General features: G+C 43.7%; 1 protein-coding gene across 1 annotated transcript in view; it reads left to right on the top strand.

The window, feature by feature from the left end:
• Positions 1-5,495: 5,495 nt before the first annotated feature.
• The window catches only part of XKR6 (XK related 6), a 166,845-nt gene continuing 145,481 nt past the window's right edge, over positions 5,496-26,859 (top strand). The window contains exon 1 of the mRNA XM_063300923.1: positions 5,496-6,223. Within this exon, the coding sequence (XP_063156993.1) occupies positions 5,496-6,223 (728 nt within the window). The remainder of the gene's footprint in view (positions 6,224-26,859) is intronic.

The following is a 26,859-nucleotide window of genomic DNA, read 5'->3' as shown; positions in this document are numbered from 1 at the left end:
GAAATTGAAGTAGTAGAAACACTGGGGGAAAGTGATAATTGATGAAGTTTTTAAAGGTTAATAAAAGAATTCCAAGCAGCTAGAACAATCTTGCAGAGTAGAAGTGTGAACCAAAACTTGCACATTTAAGCGTAATTACTTTCAGAAATAAATTCAGTCTTCACATAGTAGTTAGATGAAGAAAAAAATAGAGATAGCTTACATTTATCTGGATACAAGTAGATTCACAGTAGAAAGTACTTAATCATCACTGGTTCTTTGTAGACATTTTTATGGAAATAGAAGTGTCTGCGTGCGAGATGAAAGGATAAGAGCTGCATTCTGCAGCACCTCCTGCTTGCAGGTGTGTCAAAAGGTAAATGGAGATTGTTAATCCCCAAACCCAAGGAGGAGGAGGAAGTGGAAATCAGGTGACCCATGTGACATCCCACAAGCACAATAGAGATCTGTTTACTAGAAAGACCCCCCCTTATGCTTGTGTGACAATGCTGAGTTGACCCCTGATAATTCCAACAATAATTTAATGCTAGAGTTCTTGATTTGAAGGGAACTAAAGTGGAGTATAGGCAAACATGTATTTTGCATATAAAACACCCCCAGATTTTAATCAACTCAGAGCAATAATAAGCAGAATCTCATGGCAGCAGAAGCTAATGGGAAAAGGATCCCAAGAAGTATCGGAAAAGTACAGTTATAAATGATTTCAATGAGAAAAAAATGGAGGTCATCAGAAGAAGCCAATCTGGCTGTACAAAAGGCATGATGGAGATTAAAAACAGAAAAAGAACAGAGAGAGGAATGGATTCCTCTTCACTGCATATGTTCAAGTACAGGCTAGACAGCCATCTATCAGAGGTGGTTTAAGCTGGATCTCTGTACTGGGCAGGAGATTGGATTTGATGACCTAAATGGCCTCTTCTAATGCTATTATTTTATTGTTCTGTGATTCTATTCTATAATGCAGATACAAACAAACATTGTGATAACCTAGAATGGCCTCTTTTCTCCTTCCCATTCATGGATTTTCTCGTTGATTCTTTTAATTAAGGATTTTTGAGTCTCAATGCTTTGTCTCTTAGAGCACTTTTCCTTTCTTATTGTTGAAAAGAAATGAAGGATGTGAGAAAGGGTCTATCTATTGACAAATTTTTTCTCCTCTCATGAGCTTATACTTAAGAACAACACAAGGTTAATTTGCTGGCCATTTCTGAAGAAGAAACATAACATCCATAGGAACTGAGAGTGGAGAAGCAGCAGATGGGAAGATGTGCTTAACAATTTGCCCAAACACTGCCTATGTCCCTCTAAATTGCCTCTGTAGAGGTTTAAAAAGACTCTAACTTTGAATGGCCTGATGCCTATCTGTAACTGGGGGCTCTCAATCTTGAACAGCCTGCTGAGTAGCTGGGAGACTTTTAAGGATTCTCAAAACACTGCACTGTTCCCTCTACGAGAAGAGGCCCTGTGTGAAGCAGGTACATTAACAAGAGATATTTTATGGGATTGGGCTGAGGAATGCAGGCCCAGTGCCTCAAAGCCCTGGAAGAACTGGAACCAATAAGCTGAAGTTAGCAGAGAAAATACAGATTAGCTATCTGAGAGACTGTTTCTTTCTCTTCGGTGCTGCTTGCTCAGTTTTGTATAATTTTATATCTGGTCCAATTTTCTGTCTCTCTTATTTTTTGTCTGTTTGCTCAGACAATTTTCAGATTATTGGGTGCAAATTTCGATCGGCCTTATTTCACGTCTGGCAGTTACTCTCAAATCCTTTCTGGCTGCCTTTGTTGTGGCAGAGGCATGCATGTATGTATGTAGTTTCTCTGTTTTGGTCAAGTATTCTCTTTGATTACTTAGGTAAACCTTGCTGCTGCATTAAATGAACAGTGCAGGGGCAAGTGAACTTCTCAAATTCTCTGAACTTTTCAACTTACCTCTGGCAGCTATCCAAAAGCAGTCAGGACAGGTTTGATCTGGTTCTGAAGAATGTATCTGTGACTGAATAAGCCTGGATACCTGCTCACATAACCAGGCTAGTGAGCATGCTTAAAGAGTTAGGTAGGGATGGACTGCATCTCTAATAGAGTAGCTGAGGGTAGAACTGGTAACTTTATAAGAGAGAGACAGTTTACTAAGTCTGTCTTTCAATTCTCCATTTTCTAAGAGGTTGATTCTGATCATTGATGAAATAAATATACCTTCAGACTGATTCTCTCAGGTTGTGTATTAGTTTGGTTGGGAAATGTCAATTCCCACAACACCATTATTAAAATAAACACCTCAATTTTCTTGATTATTCCAGTGTTGCTTTGTAATCTAGCACTCTGTACTCCAGAACCACCCAGAGTATTATTCTTATTCTTATTCTTTGGTTACCCTAGTTAAAAAAAATAGAAAACTAGAGCCAATAATTTAAAAGCTTATTCTAGGAAGGGGGTTTTGTCTTCTACCCCATCCAAAATCCAGGTGAGGGGGCAACTCCCCATTTAAGAACAGGTGGTGGCAGCATAACTACCTACCCCATACAAACCTTTTCTTTTGGAGAATTGCCACATTCCGACAAACTCAGGTAGACAGATTGGAGACCTCAGGGAGGGGTCTAGCAGTCTGCTGGTACCATTGGTAGCAGGCAACTGTCCACCTTCTCTGTAGAGCTACCCAAGCATTTTCTGCTATAATTGGTTTTTCAAATCCGTGTACAGATTTGAAATGCTATTTGCCAGGGAAAACTGCTTGGGCAGGCAATTTCTGAGTGGGAACTAATTCAGTGGGGAAGAGTTAAGATACCCATCCCTATTGCACATCAGTTTCCATTTCCTCACCACTTGCTTTGAGCAGCTTTTTCTAAAATGCGGGAGGGGGACAAATTAACTTCACACCTACTGTATATGTGTGTGTTCTTGCAGATGTTCCAGGTTCTTACTTGGAATTGGTCTTCTAGTTTAATCAGCCAGCCATATCTAGTTTAGAAGCAAGATTCATTGATGGCTCAAAGGGATGTACCGGAAATACAGTAGGTGTTCAAGCAAGCAAAAGGAAGCAGCAATTCAGGACAGGATCCCAGAAATGGTGGCTACATGTCAACATCATGGATAGAGGTCAAAGGAACTGAATGTGGGCTGAGGTAGGCAAGCAATGCAGTGCGAAACTAAGGCAGGGAGTGCAGCAACCAGTGATTCCATTGCAGTGGGGAGTTGCAGGTTGCTTTTCATCAGGGTCCTCATTGATTTATGCACTCCATGATGCTTCTTTGTGACTGTAGCAGTAAACACATAAGTTGTATAAGTGGAAAGTGGGGGATCCTGGCAGAAGGCCAAGATGTGGCTGGGGCAAAGAAAGGGGCATAGTTTACGCATCACTGTGATGATGAGTACCTTTACCGCAGTTGTTGATGGAGGGTGTCAGGGCAAGATAAGGCATGCAAGAAAGCAAATAGCCAGGGAAGGAAACTATGCACATGGGTGGAGTGCGGAGAATTGCTTTGAGAGAGAAAGCAGTTGGATGCCAAGAAAAATGTGAATGAGGTACCCAGGGTGAGAAAGGAGATGTCTTTCAGAAATACTGGGTAGGTTTATGCAGAGGAGACGTTTTCTCTTTTTTTCACTTACCTTTCCACTCTTCTCTCTACAGATGGACCTCTTGGGTTTCCCTCAGTACCCTAATTCCTTTTAAACCCTGGATTGCATCCTCCATTGCTCAACTCAGTCTGCCCTGCCTTTCCACCCTTGGTAGACTGCCTCCTGGCATCTGTCTGGCTCCTTTTACTGTTGCATTGAAACTCCTAATAAAAGCTTGCCCCTTCACACTAGCATCTTCTGATTGATCTGACACCTCTTTCCCCCTGCTTTTTCCCCCTCCACCCCTGCCATCCTTTGCCTTCCTCAGATGGTATGCCTCATGCAGGGCTGGCATGTGTTTGTGTTTGCATGAGGCAAAGCACCTCGTTTTTCCAAACACTCTAGAAATAATATCATTCCATCTCAAGCATCACAACTGTCCCCATTCCACTACTCTGCCCAACTTCAAATAATCAGAGGTGTTGGATTCATTATAGGAGGAGGCCATCAGACTTGACTGATGAGCAGAAACAGTGAGACCTAGTACGGGTGGTAAGATCTTAAAAGAGCGCTAGACTGGGGCAGTTGCAGGGAAGTAGTGAACCCCTTCTTCTGTGGCAGAGGAAAAGTGGCTGGGCTGTTGGTGTAAAAGGAATAGGAATCTGGCAGCATTCTACGAAAGGGATCTAAGGATGCAAATACAGAATTGTAGGAGCGTTTCAAAAGAGGCAAGGAGCCAATACAATCTTATCCTACAGCCTTGGGATTTGTGTCCCACACAACCAGTTTTCAACTGGGATATTTTGTAGCTGGAATAGGTGTGTGTGTGTGTATGTGAGAGAGAGAGAGAGAGAGGAGGAGGAGGAGGAGGAGGAAAAGAAGGAAGGAAGGAAAGAAGGAAGGAAGGAAGAAGGAAGGAAGGAAGGAAGGAAGGAAGGAAGGAAGGAAGGAAGGAATCCAGAGGGGTTTTCTTGCTGCAGAAAAGCTCAGCCCTGAGAGGCTAGCACTGTATGATAAGGAGCCAGTGTAATTTTTGCCCACTACCGTCGTAGGCAGCAAGCCCAGGAAGACAAGGGCGGGCAGGCGGAGGTGTGACACAGCTCATAGGCATGAAAGTCGCCCAGGCGCATCACCTCCAAGGGAAGCAATGGGGACATCTCAGGGAGGGGGCTCCATGCTGAGGCCAAGGATGGCGGATGGAGGCTAGAAAACCGACGCGGGGCTACGTGCAGGTGGAAGGGAGCGTCTCCCCCGTCGCCAGGCAATAGGGGCTATCCTGGCAGGAAGCCTGCAGTTCGGTGGATTCCGAGCTGAGCCAGCGCATGTGTGAGCCGGGGAGGGGTGTTCGGGAAGCGGGGGATGAGCCGGGGATGCTGGACCTTGGCAGGGGGAGACCGGGCCGATCTGGTCCAAGCCAGCCAGCCAGCCACGCGAGGGTGTCCCCCCTCCTCCCTCAATGCCAGCCGCGGCGGCGTGGGCGGACGTGCGGGGTGGTCTCCTTCTCCTTCCCCTTCGGTGGAGCGCTGGCTCTTCCCCGGCACTGGCACTAGGGGTCCCCCAGCCCCATCCTTCCTGTGCGGCGGCGGCGGCGGCAGCTTGCGGGTCTGGAAGGAGGAGGGGGAGGAGGAGGAGGAGGAGGAGGAGGGAATGGGGGCCCCGGTTGGTCTTTAGCGCCTCCTTCCTCCCCCGGAAGCGGAGGGGAAAGGAGGAGGCGGCGGCGGCGGGTGGTGGGGAGGGCATCCCGAGCCCTGCGGCCGGAGGGGCCCGGGAGGAGGGCGGGAGGAGGGCGGGCGGGAGGAGGGCAGGCAAGAAGGAAGGGAGGACGGACGGGAGGGCGGCGGGAAGCGGGCGGGCGGGAAGCGGGCTGCCGGGCCGGGCAGCAAGGGGGGAGCCTGGTGGTGGCGGTGGCGGTGGCGGCGGCGGCGGCAGGCGGCGGAGGTGATGGCGGCCAAGTCGGACGGCAGCGGCTTCTCGCAGCTGCACAACCTAGACGACCTCCCGCACCATCATCCGCACCACACCGCCGCAGCCGCCAGCGCGGCCGGCCCGGGCGGCTGCGGCGGCGCGGGGGACGAGGCCGGGGGCAGCAGCTCCATGCACATCTGCCATTGCTGCAACACGTCATCGTGCTATTGGGGCTGCCGGAGCGCCTGCCTACGGAGCCTGCTGGGCCGGGCCGGGGGACCGGCCTCGGGGGGCCCGGGAGGCGGCACCGACCCGTTGGAGCCGGCCGACGGGCAGCCGCCCTCGCCCTCGGCGGCGGTCGTGGCGCTGGCGGTGGAGCGGCCGTGGTTGGACTGTCTGTGGATCGTGCTGGCGCTATTGGTGCTGTTGGGCGATGTGGGCACCGACCTCTGGCTGGCCCTGGACCACTACGGCCGGCGGGACTACCTGTGGTGCGGCCTGACGCTGGCCTTCGTCCTCCTGCCTTCCGTCCTGGTGCAGATCCTTAGCTTCCGATGGTTCGTGCAAGACTACACCGGCGGAGGCCTGGGGGCCGTGCAGGGCCTCACCAGCCGCGGCCCTCCCATGATGGGCTCGGTCGGAGGGGGCCGTCGGGCTGGCCCGGGACGCCACGCCGCCCCCCCCGGCGCACAGCGCCTCTGCAGGCTTTCCGTCTGGATCTGGCAGACTGTCATCCACCTGCTGCAGATGGGACAGGTCTGGAGGTAAGGCGGGGCGGGCAGGAAGGCAGCGGGAGCGAGAAACGGGGCAGGGGGGTTGTCTCCGAGGGGGGAACGGGTACGGAGGTCTACGGCCCTGGCGCGCCCCAGGCGGCGGAAGGGTGACCTCCAAGGCTGACTGAGCACACTCAAGTAATGCATGGCTGCTAGAAAGGTGCAAGGCCCCCGTCCCCAGTTTGCAATGAAGAATTGTGTGTGTGGCTCCCTGGTGGGGAGATGTCCCCTTTTCTGGATTACAAGGGGGAAAGTCTGTGCTCCTATTTCCGTACAGAGATTTTGCGGCGGGAGGGGGAGATCAGAGGGAGGCAAATCGTTCCAGATTCCCCGTGAGGGAGGAGGATTCTTATGAGAGGGGTACCCTCTCCTCCAACCTCCAGAAAGACTTAACGCATATGCAGAAACGGCCGGGGAGGGGAGAAGGAGAAGGCTTCCAGTCTCCCAAATCTCAGGCAGAGCTAGGCAATCTCATATTCTTATTCAAAAGCTTATGCCAAGTGACGTAAGGGAATGCTCAGTTGCGTGAAGCACAGAGCCAGCCACTGAGGCCAGGACAGGATTGCTCTTAAAATTTGGTATGTTGGGGGAGCAACATTACCTGTGTATGCACACATGTACGTGCTTTGTACGTGCTTTCTGTACACACGCTGAAGAAATAGAACAGTTTTCCCCAACCTAGAGCTCTTTGGATTTGTTGGACTTCATCCCCCATAATTCCCAGAGAACTTGGATGTACTGTCTGATGCGTGTGTGCAGGGCCGCAACTAGGGTCTGTGTCACCCGGGACAAACATGGATTCTGCGCCCATTTTGGCGCCCCCCCAGCACTCATTTTGGCGCCCCACCAGCGTGGCACCCAGGGTACATGCCCCGGTTGCCCCCCCAGTTGCGGCCGTGTGTGTGTGTGTGTGTGTGTGTGTGTGTGGTGTAATCCAATAGTCTGGATTAGGGAAGTCTCAAATAGAGAGGAACAACTTGTAGTCACCTCCAGGAATGCAGTTGTGTTGTCCGTTTTGGCAAAGGAAGCACACACACATAGACACATCAGCCAACAGGATGCAGCAGAAAAAAAGGTGCTTTCAAAGCAACCCATCTTGAAGATGTTTGCCTATCCTGATCTTGCCTCCCCTCCCAGGAAACTAATAAGATCACCTCTCAGAATGCACCACTGCAGTCGGGACATTTCAAGAAGAAACAGTATTACGCTGTTGTATAGTCTTTTTAGTTCTTGAAATATTTTCTATCTCCCTACAAAGCTTGAAATCACCTGTGGACAGAATGCCCTTAAACTATTATGGAGAAAAGAAGCTCCAATCTGGAATAATTGAGATCCTCAAAGGCATTGCCAAAAAAGAAATCACATCGTTGAGGTATTTGGCCAAGGATTACATTTTAGTGAGAAAAGATGCTCTGGTTATCCTCTAAAATAGATTTGGTTCATCTGGTACCTTCCAGATGTGCTGGACTCCCCTTCATATTAGAGTAGCTTTCTCTACCCTGGTATCTCCAGATGTCACCTCCTACTTCATTCTAAAATTACCTTCTTAGTTGGCTTTGTTCTGATAAGATAACTAAGAGGTAGAAAATCTGAATGTTCTCCAGACTCTGGGATGAGAAGATAGCATAGAATGAAATCATTAAGAGAACATAACCTTAAATCCTTTATAGGTAAGAAATAAGAAGAACATCCTACATTTCTTCCTTAGGTGATCTAGGAAAATTTCCTTGGAGTACATCTCATAGGACAGTAATCTTTAATTCTGGATCACCTTTTAACAGAAATATGTATTCAGGACCAGATCTTACCTTTTTAAATTGTAGATCTGCATGATGCCAATCTGAGATAAGACTGAGACTCAGTGATGTAGCATTCTCCAGACTGGTGTTCTCCATTATGTTGGGAGTGGAACTGCCATGATTCCTAGGAGTTGCAATCCCAACATACATGGAAGACATTACACTGGAGAAGTTACCACATTAGATTGAGCTGTTGAAAATCAATCATCCTAGAGTATGTTGGAGAAAAGCAAGTTCTCTTTTTGCTGCTCTACCAAGGAGGCACAATGGAGATGAGATGCCATGCAAACTTCCTTCCTTGAAAGTAAGTCCCATTGAACACAATCTGATTTGTATTGGCTGAATAAATGAGCACAGTAGCTAAGGATGCAAAGAGGAGAATACTTCATTCTAGAGGACAACAATTCTAGACCTCAGTACTGGAGGACAGGGAGAGAAAGAGATGGTATAGAAATGTATTTGGACTTCTAAAAATAAAAATGAACAGCAATAACTGGAGTGGTGGTGGGGGCAGTCTTCCTCAAAAGAATCCATAAAACCTGAGGTGGCTAGATTAATTCTCTGACCTAACATAGGGCCAAGTGAAAGGGAAGAACAGTTACCTCTGCAATACATGGTTAACAAAGTAGAGCCACTGATGACTTATTTCTCCAAAGAAGTATTGTTTAATGACAGAGGGAATATCTTTGCATCTGCTAGACATATAGGACTGGCCAAAAGAGAATGGTTTTAGGGTTGGGTCAAATATACAAGATTTATAGATCATTTTCTCAGCGCATTTCCGATGATGGTCAGGTCGTTTTTACAGGACAACTGTCCTGTATAAATTGAGAGTGATTGTGAATATGGCACTAGAGTCCCTTCTCCCTTCTCTTCCACCCACATGGGTTGGCTTCCTGAAGGTATAGTATTGAAAAGAAGGTCGATGCCCGTGCCTGGCCGAGGGGGAGCTCTAGAATAACTCTGGTTTCTTTTTCAAGAAAGGAACTATGGGAAAAGATGCAGAAGGTGTCCTGGAGAGACCTTTGCTAAGAGAGGAAATCTTTGCAGAAAAAAGGCGGCTGGTGGCCCTTAGCTGCCTCCGAGCCTGCTTGATTTGCATGCATGTGCATTCACACATGTGCATGGATGGATACATGGAGTTTTGCAAAAAGGGTCACAGCAGGATACCAAAATGAATGAGTATTTTTCTTAAGTTGTTGTGAAGCCATCAAAGTGCATAAGATGCCTCGGGGATGGCATCAATCCAAAGAGTGGATTGGCTTATATAAGCTAATCAAACAGGATAAGATAAAGTTTGGGAGATGAAAGGATTTGAAATCCCCTTTTGAAGATGAAAATGTATGTGTGTGTGTGTGTGTGTGTGTTTGTGCATGTGCATGTGCCTATGTACATGTATGAAAAGGTCTGTTTATATATGTGAAATTAGCAAGTGGAATAAACTGGGTCTTTGCAATATGATGGGAGTGGTGGTTGTGAGGGGCTAGAAATTAAATGGAGTGTGCAGAGATATATTCACTTAATGTTTACCCTTTTCAGTGAAATCATGAGGGTAAAACAAGTCAGGTGGGGTTAAATTGCACATGGGCTGGATCAGTTTTCTACCTCTGAAGTTGGGGAGGGGGAAGAGGCATTGCTTTGATGAAAGATGTTCAGACGAGCTGGAAGAGGTTAAAGCAGTTCCTGAGGAATTTGCTTTGAACCAATTTAAAATGGAGGCCACCTATTTGAGAGGCTGGGGGTGAAGCCAGCTTGGTGCCGGCGGGGAAAAACATTCAAGGAAAAAATTGAGATACACAGGAAAGATCAGGGAGGGGGGAATAAGGGGAGGAAAGCACCCGCCTAAGCGTGTGTGGGTAGCTTGTATGAAACTGCAACCTGGGAAATACGCCGGTGAAGTCATATACTGCAACAGAATAAATTTCTTGCTTTTTCAAAATGTCATTTGCACCGCTTTATGGCAGGCGGTCTCCTCTCTCTCTCTCTCTCCCCCCCCCCCTCTCTCTTTCTCTCTCTTTCTCTCTCTCTCTCTCGTTATAGCATAGAACATGATGTGTGCAAGCAGGGCAAGGTTGTAACAAGAGATTTCAGTTTTGCCTGTACCATGAAAGATGGATTTGTGCCCAAATCTTTTCTCCCCCTCCTTCCCATATACACCCAAGTATCAACCATATAAGCTGAGGCAGCTGTTGGAGGAAAATACATGTGTGCCTGGCAATTTACCCATCTCTTTTGGCAGCTGTGTATCGAGATGGGAATTAGAGTGTATTTTCTAGGCGGTGGGGGTTCTTATACTCACTCTACCACCAAATAAAAATCTCTGACATACTGGAAGAAGCTGAATCATTGGGAAAAGTGGTCTTGGGATGGAAAGAAGCAACTGATTGTATTTGAGAAATAGGATTGTACAAGTCTTATTCTACCAAGGGTCTCACTTAATCCTTGCCCATCTCTGAAGCTCTAAATGTTCCTTGCAGCCAAGTGAAATCTACCAAAGAAAGGGCTTTGCTAAATGTTGCTCTCTATGATGAGGATTTGTATTTAAAATTGGGATATGTTGAACATTTCCTTAAGGGTTAGGACAAGAACATCTGTTTGGGGGCCTCACGCAGTTGTCAAAAGTCTATTGAACAAATACTTAATCACCAATAACCTTTTGTGGGTGTCATTTCATACATTATGCTTTTTAAAATAAATAAATAAATAAATAACACCATTCCTCTTGCTGCTATGGCCGTCATTTGAATTACTCCTGAATGCTATGGTGGGACTAATCCAGAAAGACAGCATGCCAGCAGCTGAATTATTGCTTGTTGGACTGGTGAAATGTTTACGTTTGGAAGGATTTATTGGAAGGGGGAACTGACTCAGTGTAAAATGGCCCATATCAAGTTGGCTTCCCTTCATAAGAATGGATATGTATGTGGATGTTATAGTAAGACATTTATGGTATATGTCCTCTGGTCTGTAAAATTTTTGAAAAGGGATCATTTAAAAAATGAAGCATGTGATAGTGGCCCAACTAGGTGGCAGCATCTAGCTGACCTTGACTGATCTCAAACAGCTAAGCAGAGTAAGACCTCATTAGTACTTGGATGGGGAACCACCAAGCAATACCAGGCCTGTAGGCTAGATGGGGAAGTTGAAAAAATGCCTTGGAATAATACAATGGCAAACCATTTCTGTACTGTTGCTACAAAAAATTAATTGGACACAACTATTTAGTTCCCAGGGTCAAGTTTCCTCAAAAGTGACCTTACTTAAATGATACTGTACTAATGGAACCTTCCAATTTGACCTTGGTTTATTTATTGGTTTGGCAAATGCAAAACAAAAACAAAAACAGAATGGTACTGAAAATATTTCCCATTATCTGACACTGATAAGTTAAATTGCATGAGGGCATTTTCAGAGAAAGACCTGTGGAAGAGAAAGATGGGCTTTCATAACATGCCATACAGGGCTAAAATTAGGATGGATGGTTTGTTTTTCAATATATTTTGGGAAACTCAGCTATTGTTTTACAATGCTCTGTGAACCAGGCCATCATGTTATGTCATAGGAAAGTTTATTTAGGTATAAAATGTGAAAACAGCAATTGTGAGTATGAAATACAACTGAATATTTCTCACTACACTTGAAGAATTGTCTGCTTACTTTTGGCAAGTCATTTCATTTGAAGTAGGGTAGACAAATTTAGTGGTCATGCCATGTAGTCATGCCGGCCACATGATCACGGAAGTGTCTATGGACAAACGCTGGCTCTTCGGCTTTGAAACGGAGATGAGCACCGCCCCCTAGAGTCGGACATGACTGGACTTAATGTCAAGGGAAACCTTTACCTAGACAAATTTATGGAAATGAAAAGATCTTGGTGTGAGACAATGTCTGGAGAAATTTGAAAATAATTACTTTTTATTTTATGAAACTTATCCCTGATTGAATAAACTGAGTTTTCATAGTTTTATGAACTGCTTGATTTGATTAAATTTCTTTTATAAGGTTCTGGAAATACAAGTATCTTTCACTAATTTAAGGTAACTGAAGAGATATATTTGTTACATTGTAGAACTGCTTTTTTGAAGTGGAATCTGGAACCCTTATAATGCATCACCAACTGATTATGAGAACAATTTTTTGTATATGTATAGAAAGGCATGAGCACACTTGGAAGTGTTATCAGCCAAAAATCTGGGCCACTACTAGAGGGCAGCAAAGACCTGAGTGTTCTGCTTCTCTGGTAATCCTAGCCAATACATTCAGGAATGGGATGCTGAATGATGCTGTAATCCAGGTGTGTCTGAGATATGCAACAACTTGGCACTTTGTCAGTCTATTTATTGGAAGAGTCCAGTTGACTTTGGATGAATAGATGTAAAGGGACAGCTGAGAGGCAAGATGTCAACCCCAGCCCATGATGATCCTGCTGAATTTGATGGACTTTAGTTTTCCTATGATTCTATCATTTTGCTGCAATCCTGAGGACATGTTTTGGTCACCAGCAGATGTTTCAAATAACCATATGCAAGTTTTTGCAGTTTTGTGACCTGTTCCTCAGAGGCAAATGGAAATTTCCCTTAGTCAGGAGGGCTTTACAAAGGGTAGGTGGCAGGAATGTGTAGCAACTACATTCAACATAATCCTTAAAAATGATGACATAAATACTATGCTATTTTTTTTATCTATCTATCTATCTATCTATCTATCTATCTATCTATCTATCTATCTATCTATCTATCCAATTTGTCCCCGCCCATCTCCTCCCATTGGGGGACTCTGGGCGGTTTACAACAATCAATTAAAACAACAATCACAAATATACAATATAAAAATACAATAATAAATAATATAAATAAAAGTAAAGATAAAAAGTCCAAGTGGTGAAAGAGTCTAAAACAGTCCAAGTGTGGGAGGAGTGGTCTATAGCAGCCATTCCCGTGTAGATCTATTCCTGTCTCCACCCCAAGCGAGGTGGCAAAACCAGGTCTTCAGACTCCTCCTAAAGGCCAGGAGCGATGGGGCCAATCTCACCTCTGGGGGCAGCATGTTCCACAGGGCGGGAGCTACTGCAGAGAAGGCCTGCTTCCTGGACCCCGCCAAATGAAGTTGTCTTAAAGACGGGGTCCACAGCATGCCCTCTCTGCATGATCGGGTGGGACGGGTTGATGTAATGGGGAAGAGGCGGTCCCTCAGGTAACCTGGCCCCATGCCATGTAAGGCTTTAAAGGTAATAATCAACACCTTGAATTGGACCCGGAAGCAAACTGGTACCCAATGCAGCTCGCGCAGCAGCAGTGTTACCTGTGCCCTTCTGGGGGCACCAAAAACAGCTCGTGCGGCTGCATTCTGGACCAGCTGAAGCTTCCGGATACTTTTCAAGGGTAGCCCCATGTAGAGTGTGTTGCAATAGTCTAGATAACAAGGGTATGAGTGACTGTTCGAAGGGCCTCCTGATCCAGGAAGGGGCATAACTGCTGCACAGCACGTAGCTGCACAAAGGGTCTCCTGGCCACGGGTGCCACCTGCTCTTTGAGCAGGAGCCATGAGTCCAGGAGGACCCCCAAGTTACGCACCGGGTCTGTCTGGGGCAGTGCAACCCCATCCAGAACTAGAGATGTTAATGTCCTGCATACGGAAGAACCATTAACCCACTCGGTCTTACCAGGGTTCAGTTGAAGACTGTTGTTCCCCATCCAGGCCCCCACAGCCCCCAGACACTCAGAGAGGGTGGTCACGGCATCACTTACTTCACCCGGGATGGAGATATACAATTGAGTATCATCAGCATGTACCTCATCCCATGGTGATGGATGATCTTGCCCAGCGGTTTCATGTAGATGTTAAAAAGGAGAGGGGAGGGTACTGATCCCTGTGGCACCCCACAAAGAAGGGGCCGTGGGGCCGATCCCTCCTCCCCTATCAACACCGATTGGGACTGGCCCTGGAGGAAGGTGGTGAACCAGCGTAAAACTACGCCAGCCACCCCCAACTCCCTGAGCCGCCCCAAAAGGATACCATGGTCGATGGTATCAAAAGCCTCTGAGAGATCAAGGAGAGTGAGGATGGATGCAGTGCCACCATCCTGCTCCCGCTAGAGATCATCCATAAGTGCGACCAATGCCATTTCTGTCCCATAACCCGGCCTGAAACCTGACTGAAAGGGGTCTAGATAATTTGTTTCCTCCAGGACCCTCTGGAGCTGCAAAGCCACCACTTTCTCAACCACCTTCCCCAAAAAGGGAAGGTGGGAGACTGGACGAAAATTGTCCAGAACAGTAGGGTCCAGCGATTTTATTAAAGATTAGACCATAGATATATCAAGCTGAGGCTTGTACTGTATACATTGACTGAAAAAGTGTTTTAGATAGTAACTTTTTCCAGCTTTCCCATGAAATCCTAGGAACTGAATTTTGGATCATTTGCATAGATTTCAGCTTCTTTATCAGTGAGCTACAGCCAATTCCAAATGTAGGAAGTTACCTTACATTGAATCAAATCATTGGCCCGGTAACTCAGTGTTGTATACAGTATGTGATGCTTCCCTATGCTGATAGACTCCAAATACGTTAGGCTATATCTTCCGTCATTTCTGAGGAGCATGAACATAGGGATGTGGTTCAAAACTTTGCAAGACACCACATGAGTGAAGATAAGTCCTGATAGTGTTCAAATAGAAGTCTTTCCCAGTGTGATCTGGAAATGTTACTAACTGAATCTGGGATCTTTTGCTTACAAACACAAGTTCAACTACAAAGCTATGACTAAAATTCTTGACTCAACCTGCTTCTATTTTTGAAAAAGAAGCTCTCTGCTTTTCTGTGTTACTGGAAGCTTTTTTTTTTTAATCTTATAGTGGAATACTCTGAAGATGGGTTGCCTGTCTTACTTGTGTACCTGTTTCAAGTATTTTTCAAAAATGGATAGGAGGCACCCATCCAGACGCTTCAGGCATTTTATGAATGAGTGCTCTGAAGTCTAGGCAAAGATGGAATTATAAGGGGGCCGCAAGAGAAATTCTGCTTACTTTTTCTGGATCATGAGCTAATTGAGACATCTGCTTCTTGCTTATTCACACATACTTGTTGAGACCAAAAGCTCTTTGGATATTCATCACCACTATGAAGTTTCGTCAGACTGAGATAGTATTAGAAGGAAGAAGTTACTGCAGACTTAAGAAAGCACTGGAGCCAATCACATGAAATAAAACAAAGCAAGAGGGTGTGTGTATGGGTGCATGTGTGCTATTTGGGGACTTGTTGGTACATAGATGGTAACTTGGGGAGGAACTTTGTCAGCATGCTTTCAAAAGGAATTAGGCTTCAAGGGTCTTTGAAGGAGCAGGGCCATTTTTCTGTCTGATGCAAGGAAAATATTTCTCCCGTTCTGCCTGAATCAATTCCATGTACAAAAACTGATCAAACCAATACTATTTTTCCTTTGACGTGGGAACGCAATCTCCACTAAATCTAAAGAAAGGAGGTTAGTTTGGAGTACACAGGGCAGGTGGTATGCCAAAACTACTCAGTTCTCCAGCGCATCACCCCCTGCCACACTCTCCCCAATGTTTGCCCCCTGTGCAACGCTTCATTAGTTATTTGTTTATTTTGTCCCATCTTGTCCTGTCGGGGGACTCTGGGCGATTTGCAATAATATAATTGATTAAAACAACAAACACACAATATAAATATGATATATAAATATAGAATTACTCTTAATAAATAAATGTAAAAATAAGAGTAAAAAAAGTAAAAATGCCCAAGTGGCAGAAGAATCTGATACAGCCCGTATGTCAGAGGAGTGGTTTAAGATACCAGCCATCCCCATGTAGAACTATTCCCCTCTCTGTCCCAAGCGAGGCGGCAGAGCCAGGTCTTCAGGCTCCTCTGGAAGGCCAGGAGTGATGGGGCCAACCTCACCTCCAGGGTCAGCGTGTTCCACAGGGCGGGAGCTACTGCAGAGAAGGCCCGCTCCCCGGACCCCGCCAAATGGAGTTCTCTTACAGATGGGGTCCGCAGCATGCCCTCTCTGCATGATTGGGTGGGACGGGCTGATGTAATGGGGAAGAGGCGGTCCCTCAGGTAACCTGGCCCCATGCCATGTAGGGCTTTAAAGGTGATAACCAACACCTTGAATTGGACCTGGAAGCAAACTGGTACCCAATGCAGCTCGCGTAGCAGCGGTGTTACCTGTGCCCTTCTAGGGGCACCAAAAGCAGCCTGCGTGGCTGCATTCTGGACCAGCTGAAACTTCTGGATACTTTCAAGGGTAGCCTCATGTAGTGTGCATTGCAGTAGTCTAGATGAGAGATATGAGAGTCTATATGATTGATAACAAGGGCATGAGCGACTGTTCGAAGGGCCTCCCGATCCAGGAAGGATCTTAGTTGTAGGGATCTTAGTTGTAGGGTCAGCCCTGCTCAGCAGTAAAACTTGGCGAACTAGAATGGCCAAGGGGGCCTAGCTAGATCAAAATGAGATAGATATGCTGAAGCAGAACTAGAAAAGGCACAGATAAGGTATCTTAAGGATCAACCAGGACAGCAGAAGGCAGAAGAGCATGAATAGGTTCTTCTACTAAGGGAGTTCAAACAGGAGATATGAGCTATTGATTGGCCTGTTAGCAGCCTTTCTCTGCTTCCTTTTTAGGAGGCTGCTGGGAAGCTGGAGCCAAAGATACCACAAATGATCAAGGAAATGTAGGTCTGAATTCTGCTTTTAGAGGAGGGTCGTATCCAGCTTCCTAAGGTAACGGATGGTCAGCTGCCACCACAAAACTGTGAGTGGCCTGATCTCCCTCTCTATGGGGAAGGGGAGCATCAAGAGATATAGTGGGTGGGCAAGAATACAAAGCAGGTAGGGGCATACCAGAAATACAGGTGAGATTTTTCTCTTTTCTGTGTGCTTGGGAGTTTGAGAGTTTTGTTTGATACTCGTCTTTGGCCTGTTCAAGGATTCATAGTAACATTTTTAGATGCTTTGGTGTCAGCATGATAAGAAACTATGCTCTCAATTGCCGGCAGTCATGCTCCAAAATTCAGCTGTGTGGTTATAGTAGCTTTGCATCCTGGGACTGTAGTAAAGGGACTTGGGACCGCATACAACTTTAGGGACTTGGATTGCCCATCTTTGATATGAAAGATGAGTGTAACAGTTTCATATGAGTGCTAGAGGAGAGCGGTAAGCAGTAGCGTTTCAGGCTTTGTGTGGTTTCTGTTGCCATCCTCCATTTATTTGCTCAAAGGTGAATGTCACACACTGGATAGTTAAGGCCAAGACAGAAAATGTCTTTGTTTCTTTCTTGAGTATAACTTTTGCTTAAGCTGTAACCACAAGTAGGTTAATGGGTCATAATTTGCTTCCTGAAAAATGTAAAAAGTTTAGCTAGGAACCAAGGTTATATAATGTAATCCTTATTGGAGATGGATTGCAATGGACAGCTAGGAATCTCTGTATCTGGAGCTACAGAGATTCCTAGCTGTCACTCTGGTGCACAACACTGGAAACAATTGTGCAAGTTCATGTTCAAATGCTGTAAAGTTGCACACATTTTATGTGCTCAAATACAGCTTCAAATTGGAATCAGGATCGTGTGTTGGTCCAGTTTTATTGTCCTACCAGCTATCTACATGCACGAGTAAATAATTTAACTATGCTTTCAAATGTGTGGGCAAGCAGAAACTTGTACAGTTATTCTAGTTGCCTTTTCCCATAAATTGTTTCTTCCATGCTGACAGATGTTCAGAAAGATTTATAAACTGTAATAGTATCTTTTCATGCAGTGCAGTATTAACTTGGGGAACTCTCTGTTGCAAGATGTTTATGGCCACAAATATGGCCTTAAAGTGGGAGCAGTTATGGTGATTAATTGAACTTTTGTGCTCTGAGGCAGCATACCTTTGAACACAGGAGCACTGCTTTGGCTTCAAACCCAATTTGTGTGCCTCTCAGTGATGGTGAGGTGCTTTGCTTTCACTCTGATTCAGCAGAAGTCTTCTAAAGTAGGATTAGATTGCAAATAACCAGCAGGTTTATTTAGGCAGATGACATTATAATGTATCTGTACATTATACAGTATTCCATTTCACTCGTAGGCCTTTTTGCACCTCTGTCTTCACAAGTTTGCTTTCTGATCCAATACTGTTCATGATACATGGAAATGTACACATATAAATGTAAAAAGTTATATTATGAGAATTCAAATTCAGCATGATTTACACAAAGATGATGAAAGTCTGAAGCATAGATATGGCATGAAGTATATTATGGATGTAATTTTGTTAAAGAAACATGGAGTTGATTATCAACTAATCTAAGGCAATGGGACATATATAAAGCATGTATGCATGCAGATATAAATATAAATATATGAGAAAATGTTTTCTAAGGAACAAAGCAGAGCCTAGTCTCTTCATGACTTTAGAAATAATAATCAGCCCTTTCAACTGGCCTGGGTACAAGTTAGAAGTCAGTGTAGATGAATCAGGATTAGTACGATATGCTTTCTGTCAGTAATCCTTTGCAACTGATGACCTGTAACAACTTGTGCTAGCTGAAACCCTGATACTCCCATCAAGAACAACACTGCAAAGGACATATTGCAGTACTCCAGTAGAGAGATACTCAGTTTGGGGATGTCCATCTGTTCTGGTGGGTGAAGAAGGAAGTGTAAAAGTTGTCCTATATGGCTAAATCAAAATGATGGTTGATGGTTATAATGGGAAGGGAGAAAATGAATGAAATATGATTTGAAGAGGGTGAATAAGAAAAGTGATCCATTCTTAAAATGGGACAGCATATTCTTAAAATGTTGCTGTGGCAGAACCAAATAAATTTTTGTTCCCACTTCAAATCATTAACAAATATTTTCATAACCAAAAATTATGACAGAGGTATAAAATTTTCCTATGCAGTATTTAGCATTTTTATTCATTCTTGTGTAAATTTTAATAGTGTATCAATGGACCAAGTAAGATACATAATTAAACTGTAGGACTGCCAACAGTATGAATTGCTTTGGAAAATAATTAGGTTTCTTGGCCAGCTAGTTATATATGGATGGCTACTAGCCATGATTGGCAAAAATGCAGCCTTCATGTTGAGAGATTTTAGAGCTCTGACTGCCAGATGTTATTGATTAATGAGACAGTTGTCACTACCTGCACTTCCTATGAACTTTTGCCTGAATTTTGCTTGCCATTCTGGGAGACAGAAATCTGAGTTGAGTGGGCTACTAATTTGACATGAAGAAGTCTTTTCTAGAAGTTGGTTAAGTCTGTGCAAAGAATTTGGAGAAGCAACCACAGAAACCATCTGAATTCTGTTTTTATGTAGAGACTATTATGTCTTTTGAAGTCTCTGTGTGGCTGTTTTGAGGCCTTTTCTGATCTTCTGAGTCTGCAGGTGTGTACAGAGGAGGCATGTCCACCGGGGCTGCTGCCGCAGCAAAGTGGCTGCATTGAGCTTTCAAGAGATGCAGCTCCTTGATGCTCTGAGCAACAGGTTAAAAAATGATCGTCACTTAATCGGTTCATAACAACAATACCACACTGGCTCTCTGCTGGTGATCATGTCAATCATTGGATCAAACGGGAAATTTGACCAAATGGCTAACAAGGCCTCCTTCTATCTGTATTATTTGATGATAAGTTCTTGAGTCCACAATGGACTTATTAGCTACCTTAATTTATTTCACCATTGGCATGAGATTCAGGTTGAATTTTTTTCACTGGCTTAAAAAATCAATTTGCATTGGAGAAAAAAAGAATCTGAATAATGGAGTATATCTTTCTCTCATGTGCTTTCTAGGGATAATCACTAGAAAAACAGTTATTGTTATTGTTATTATTTTGATTTAGGCAACACCTGACTCCCAAATGGCATTGAAACTACCAAATTTCCTAGTAATTTTATTTACACTGAAATGAATAAATTTATGAGACCATTCCCAATCTTTCTACCCTAGTAGAAAAATTAAGCACTAAATACAATTCCAGAATTTTTCTACCCTAGCAACTTCAGATCAGATAACCAGCTATAGCCAGGTAATTAGGGGTTGACCTATATCATAACCAGCGTTCAGATCAGAAGCAAAAGTGTAGCTAAGCATGCTTGAGAATTGCATTTCATCTGAAGCGAACTTAGCTTCAATGGAACAGTAATTTGATAATAAGAAAGTATATATATACACAGACATTAGTCCACAATTTTTTGAACTTTCTGTAAGGTCAGGATTATATAACTTAAAGTGCCAGGGTTGCAAGTGACCAACAACGCTTGGGTAAGTCCTCAGAGTCTGTCCAAAATTTGTTATTAATATGTGATTTTTAATATGACAGAAGGAGGGAATTAAGAAACATAGTGAATAATCATATTAACTGTATTTTCCTACATGCAAATGTGTCAGGTCAGAAATCACAACACCAGTGCTATGATGCACCATGTGTAGCTTGGCTTGCCCCCCCCCAAAAAAGGCTTCCATTCCATAACATGAATTCTCAAGACCCAAAAGCATAGACCCAACCAAACAAAACATTAATAATTGTCTTGGCAATTCACAGAGAAGCTGTGTTTGCCCCAGTGGAGTAGTCTTACTCTAAGTCTGCACCAAGTAATACTTCTAAATAAAGAATGTTAACTTTTTATATTCCTAAACTAATCCAGGAACTCAAGAATATACCTTCCCCATCTTGCATCTAATCACTGTATAAACATGTGGCAATATCTTTTTTTTTCCTGCAATGTCCTCATGTTGTTGATTTCATCTTGTCCCCTGTCTATGACTGAAACAGACTTTAGTCATCTGTAGGTTGTGTGTGTGTGTGTGTGTTAAAATAGCACTTTCTTCTTTATTCCAGCATTGTCTAAGGGTAGCTTCAAGGTGTATAATACCTGCTAAGCTTTATCATTTATTACAATGGAGGGAAATCAGATGACTGCAATGACTGCAATGACTTGACACAGAGGTAACAACGGTAGGATAGGGATTGCCAAAGTGGACAATAAATTTCATGCCAGGATAGTTTTCTGCTATCTGAAGAATGGGTGGATACCAACAACTATACAGTAGGGAAATGACATAGGTTCCATTAATGGGAATAAATGTATTCGAGAATAATATTAAAGTAGACATGTTAGCCATTTGCATATCATGCATCTGTACAAAAAACTGTATTTTGTACTATTGCTGGTGGTGATAGTTAAAAAATAAACACTTTTCTTCCTTTTGATCTTTTTTGCTAGATCACAGTTCCTGATAAATATATTCCAATAACTTGAAATTTGTATCTTGGTTCTGATAATTGTATAACTGATTCTGAGATCTGTATTAGAATGGAACAACTTTTTTTTGAACCACACTTGAGTTGTGCCAAAACCAATCAGCTTCCTTTCAAGAATGAAATTCTTTCTCCGGGCACAGAAATAGATTTTCTCAGATCTCATTTAAAGTTAAACTAACTGATCCTTCAGTGAGTTCAAACCCCAATCACAATCAAAATGCACAACTTCAGGGTGGGATGGGGAATGGCTGTTGTCCATACCCTTGGAGAACTGTCTTGTAATACAAATGTCCTTTTTTTTTTTCTGGGATTCCAAAACTAAGTCCAGAGCTGCTGAAATCAAAAGGTGCCAACTCCAGATACTGGCTGGATTCCCATATCACATAACAGTAGAATGAGATTTATTTGGTTTTTACTCAGCATGTTGTATGAACCCAGTCACTGTGGATTGTAAACCAAATTTCATGACTTGGCATTTGATGGAATCCCAGGCAATTAAAGTTTATTCCATAAACCATGAACAGACTATGGCATAACAAGTCATGTCATGTGAAGCCAGCCACTGAGTAAAATCATGTAAAAGTTACAACATGGTGGGAGATTTTCTGATTATATTGTAAATGGAATACCATTTTGCCTGATGGAAGCTAAAACTGAAGTTATCACCTCCATCTTCCCATCTGTTTTACCTCTGTAATCCAAAGGAAATTGTTCTTCCATACTTGGAGGAATCCTCTTTTCTAATTAACTGTGAAAGACAAGACACCTTTCAATGTGGAAAACAAGAAAAAAGCAGCATGAACACCGAACTGCTATGCCATATGATTAAAAAAAAATGTGGAAAACAGTTTGGACACAATAGCTCTATTTTCTAACTTCAATGTCATCCCCGCCATCTATGCCCGTCTGCATTCCAGGCTGGATGAAGTTCCTGAAAAAAGGTGAAAAGCAACTATGCAGAAGAATCTCCCTGGCTATTCCCCCTTCAGCCCTCCCCCATCTCAAGGGAAGCATATTTAATTTGACTTGCCCTGAGCTGTGACTTGAAGAACTAGATGCTCTGGGCTAGAACTTTGTAGGCATATTAGAAGGCCTTGAGCACCTTGGATGGCTGTCTTACCCATGGCTTATTACCCTCTGATTGTTTTCTTACTGCTGAGATGGTTTCTCTAACTCTGGGGCTGTGTCCTGCCCACCCCTGGCTGCAACCACAGCAGCTGTAGCCAGTCAGATACATGAGGCCCAGTGCAGCCAGCAGTGGTACCACACTAGCAAGTGAGCAGCTTGGAGGCTGCATCATCTTGAACTAGGATGTCCAGCTACACTTCTGGCTCAGACCAGACCCTAGCTGGAGAATTGCTTTTGCTAATTGATGGTGTTGTTCTCTTGTCATTTCTTCTCCACTAAGAATAAAACACAGGATTTTCCACAGCAGATTTTTGGGTAGCAGGATGACCACCTCTAAACTGTGATTGTCTTTGGAAACAATTTTGTGATTGCCTGATGTAATCTTAATTGTCTGTTGATTTTTACATTGTTAGGACAGACCCAGATTTTAAAAGCTCACTTAAACAAGGCCAGGGTGGGGGCCATGTGAATCCTTGGGTAGAATGGTGTTCTAGGTGGTAAACGCCAGGAGCTAAGCCAGTGTGCATAGCATTCCTTCCTCCAATTCCTTTTCTTCTTCTTCACAGAAATGGGATATGAGATAGGTTGGATTGGAAGATAGTGAGTGGCCCAGAGTCAACCAAGGACCCTCCACAGTTGAATGCCACCTTGAATCAGGGTCTCTTCAGTCCTAATGCAAAACTTTAACCACTATACTTCAATTCAAATTCCATTTCAATGTCAAATAATTAAAACTAATATTTGTACTTATCCCATAAACTCTTATCCCATCCACTTTTGGAGTGTAGCCCCAGCATATAATTAGGGTGTCAAGTGTGGTCTCCAGACTGACAAATGGTGTACTTTTCTGACTTTCAGTTTTAATAGGTGGTCTGAGGGTTGCTTTAAAATCTGTTATTTTCATTCAACAATTATATAGTAGCTTGGAAGAGATGAAAAATAGCTGCCTTCCAGAAGTATCTCAAAATGCTTCAGGATAGTACATCACCCTGTGCCATCCAGTGGGCTATGCCATACCAGTAAAATGTGGTTGCCACAGTAAAGTTTTAAGAGTTTCTCCCTTGGTACAGTCACACCATTGCTGTAAGATTGGCTTTGCTAATCTGGGTACTGTAACACCTATCATCTGTGAATACCTTATCAAAGATATCCAGGAACTTGATCAGAGTTTATAGCACTGGGAGGAATAAACCTGCTTATTTTGTTAACACTGCCTAATATTCTTTGTTCAATGTACAGAAATTCTTAGATTTTGAATTCTTAGAATTCTTAGAGTTTATTACCTCATTACCTCACTTGTTGAACTCAGATGGTTGCTATATGTAGCTTGAGTCTCACGTTCCTTTCCCCATATATCTGGACTTTTATACCTCTGATATAAAGAAGACAGCACAAAAATAACCTGGCATTTGTTTTAGTAAAAGGAGCAGAATCATTTATTTATTTTATTTTTATTCATTTGATTTACAGCATGCCTTACCTCTGGGAGTTCAAGCCAATATCTGTGCCTATGTGACAGATAGTAGCTGGCCTTCATAGCTGAGTGGGGATTTGAACATGGGTTTCCTCAGTTCTTGTCCAGCCCTCTTGCAAGTAGGCAGGACACCTGTAGCCCTTATTGTAATCTAGGTAACATGAATTAATCTCTGTGTGCATGAAAGATGTGTGATGTGCTTTACAGCTTAAGGTACAGCTTAGAGATGGCATAAAGATACTGTATTACTGAACAGCCTCTTCCAACTTCATGTTGATAAATGGAGTGGGAATTTGTTTTGAAGAGGGAAAAATGCATGGTGAAGATAATGTTTAGTGGCTTTGAAACTGCATTTTCTAAAGGCTTGCTTGCTTGTCTGCCTCTTTCGTATCTAAGCCTTGTTATGTGATAGGTGATCAGTTGTATGTTATTCTGATGAAGGTAACAGCCCAAACTGAAGGGAATGTGGTTACATTTAACCCAGGTTATAGCATGACAGATTGAAAGTGGCCCAGGGCAGAGGTTATTTGTAATGTAAGATCTGTTTAATCATCAGTAGATATGAGGAACTGAATTTGCAGTCCTTTGCATAGAAGGCATGTGCTTTACTTAGTTTCAGCCTTTTCCTGTTGGCTACACTGCCTGGCTCATGTCAATGTGTTATTTTGGGTCAGTCTAGACTCCTGGCAACTACATGGACAAATCCATGCAGTTTCTTTGGCAGTACTTTTGGATGTGGTTTGCCATTGCCTTCTTCCTAGGGCTGAGTAACTGGCTCAAAGTCATCCAGCTGGCTTCCTGCGTAATGCAGGACTAGAACTCACCATGTCTGGGCTTCCAATCCAGCATTTTTAACCTCTACACCAAACTGACTCTCGTGCTCATTTAATTCCTAAATATGGGCAAACAAGGGGCTATTGCTGATGGGCCATTGTTTGTTTCATGATTATGTTTTCAAACAAGACACAGAAATAAATCATATTAACATGATGATTGAGTTAATGCTATGTGCTGGGCCAGGATTTGGTTCCTACCATATGCTGAGCCATAAAATAATCCAACTCCTAAGCAACGTTTTGGAGCTTATAGGCATACGGAGAATTCTGAGAGCACTTGAGAACTCTCTCAAAATGGTTGCTGGGGGAAAGAGAGAGATGCTAATTCATAAAAAGCCTTCCTTTCCTACTTATTTACCAGAAAACAAACTGATGAGGCTACTCTTACCATTCCCTCTAGCCTTCCTGTCCCCCAGATATTCTTTCTTGCCACCCAGCTTACCTTTTTTTCCCCCTTCCTGGGCAGGTGAGTATACCTAAAGTACTGCATAATGTTGTTTTTTTTAAGAAGGTTTATGGTGTTTCTTTGGGCCTGGAGGCATTCTTCTGGATAAAGGTACTTCAAAGCCCCTGCATCTGATACTATATCAGCTTCCCATTTCATTTGGTTTCCAAGAATATTAACCAAATTTTAAAAATAACTTCAGAATAGGACAAAGAGCACTGAGACACTGGTTCCCAGAAACACAACACAATCTAATTCAGACCTTTGCTCCTTCTAGCACTAATCTTTCTATTTTGACCTTCTAGCGAAGTGTTTCTCAAACCTGGCAACTTTAAGATATGTGGACTTCAACTTCCAGAATTCCCATGGGGCTGGCTGGGGAATTCTGGGAGTTGAAGTCCACACATTTTAAAGTTGCCAGGTTTGAAAAACACTTTTTCTAGAGCATGAAGCCCATTTTGCTGTGGATGCCAGGCCATCTCCTTCCAACTGACATGCTTTGTCTCTGGCTAGTGCTGCTCCCCTCTCCTTAGGCCAGCTATAGTAAAAGGGAATACATTAAAATTGCTCACTGTTTCGGTTGTTGTATACCTTTCTTTTGAAAAAGGGATGTGTGGAAGAGAGGAAGAGACAGAGGAACAGGGCATCAGTCTTCAGCAGTGAAGAGCTGTGTGCCTGAGAAGAGTATGTGCTTCATATAAATGTAACATCCAGGAAGGGCTCTCCCTCAGGGCTGAGTTAATCCTTGAGCCAGCAACAAGAAATGCTGGTACAAAGCGTGCTGCCCCATCCTGACCCAGTAACAAGGCTGGCAGATGTGTTCTCCTTACATACTGCAGGCCGTGTAAGAAAAGGGGGTGGTGGATTCCCCTGGCTTCTTCTCCTTTCCCATCAGCTTTACCTATTGGTGAGGAAATAACCAACAATCACTCTCCCAAGCATGAGGGAGAGCTGGACAAGTATATGTGAATGCTTAAGATGGTTCATTTAACCACATGTCAAGTTACCTGAGTAATAAATGGCAGTTGCTACAGGTGCAGTCCCCCTGCTCAGCCTCTGCCACCTATCATTTAGCACCTGGGCTTCCTCTGCCCCTGTTATTTGTCATTAAGGTTATTTCTGAAGATGGGTACAGTGCTCTTCTGAAAGAAGCAGGGTGAAGCAGGAAGGTGCAATCAATAATGGCTGAGCTCCATCCCTGCCTAATATTGCAGGGGAATAGTGCTGGCAATGAGTGACCAAAGCAGCCAGTCATGAACTCATGGCCAGCAACTCTCAGAAATAGCAAGACAACAGCCATGGAGAACACCCATCCTAGAGCAAACTTCTGGAATTGCACAATTTGTAATTCCAGAATGACCTGTAAAAATAGTAGTCGTTGCTATAGCACCTAGTTCCGTCAAATCTGGAATGGACTGGACAAAATGGTGCCCCATGTGTAATTGTGGTGTGTTGCAAAAACAGCTATAAAAACTGCAGCTGCATGAGACTGGTCCTTGGGACGCAGAGCATTCTTGCAGCAGGAATCTTCAGAATTAATAAAAATACTGGACCAGTAAAAAGTAAGGCCACTTGAAATCTCTTGGCAGAAGCAGTGGAAAACCTATAATGCACCCAATGTAATAGAAAAAGCAACACACAGCTGCCATGTTATTAGAATCAAGTGAGC

The sequence above is a fragment of the Candoia aspera genome, chromosome 1, assembly GCF_035149785.1.
Source record: "Candoia aspera isolate rCanAsp1 chromosome 1, rCanAsp1.hap2, whole genome shotgun sequence".
Classification (NCBI taxonomy): Eukaryota; Metazoa; Chordata; class Lepidosauria; order Squamata; family Boidae; genus Candoia; species Candoia aspera.
The sequence above is the reverse complement of the archived record's forward strand: the minus strand, read 5'-3'. Positions and strand labels throughout refer to the sequence as shown.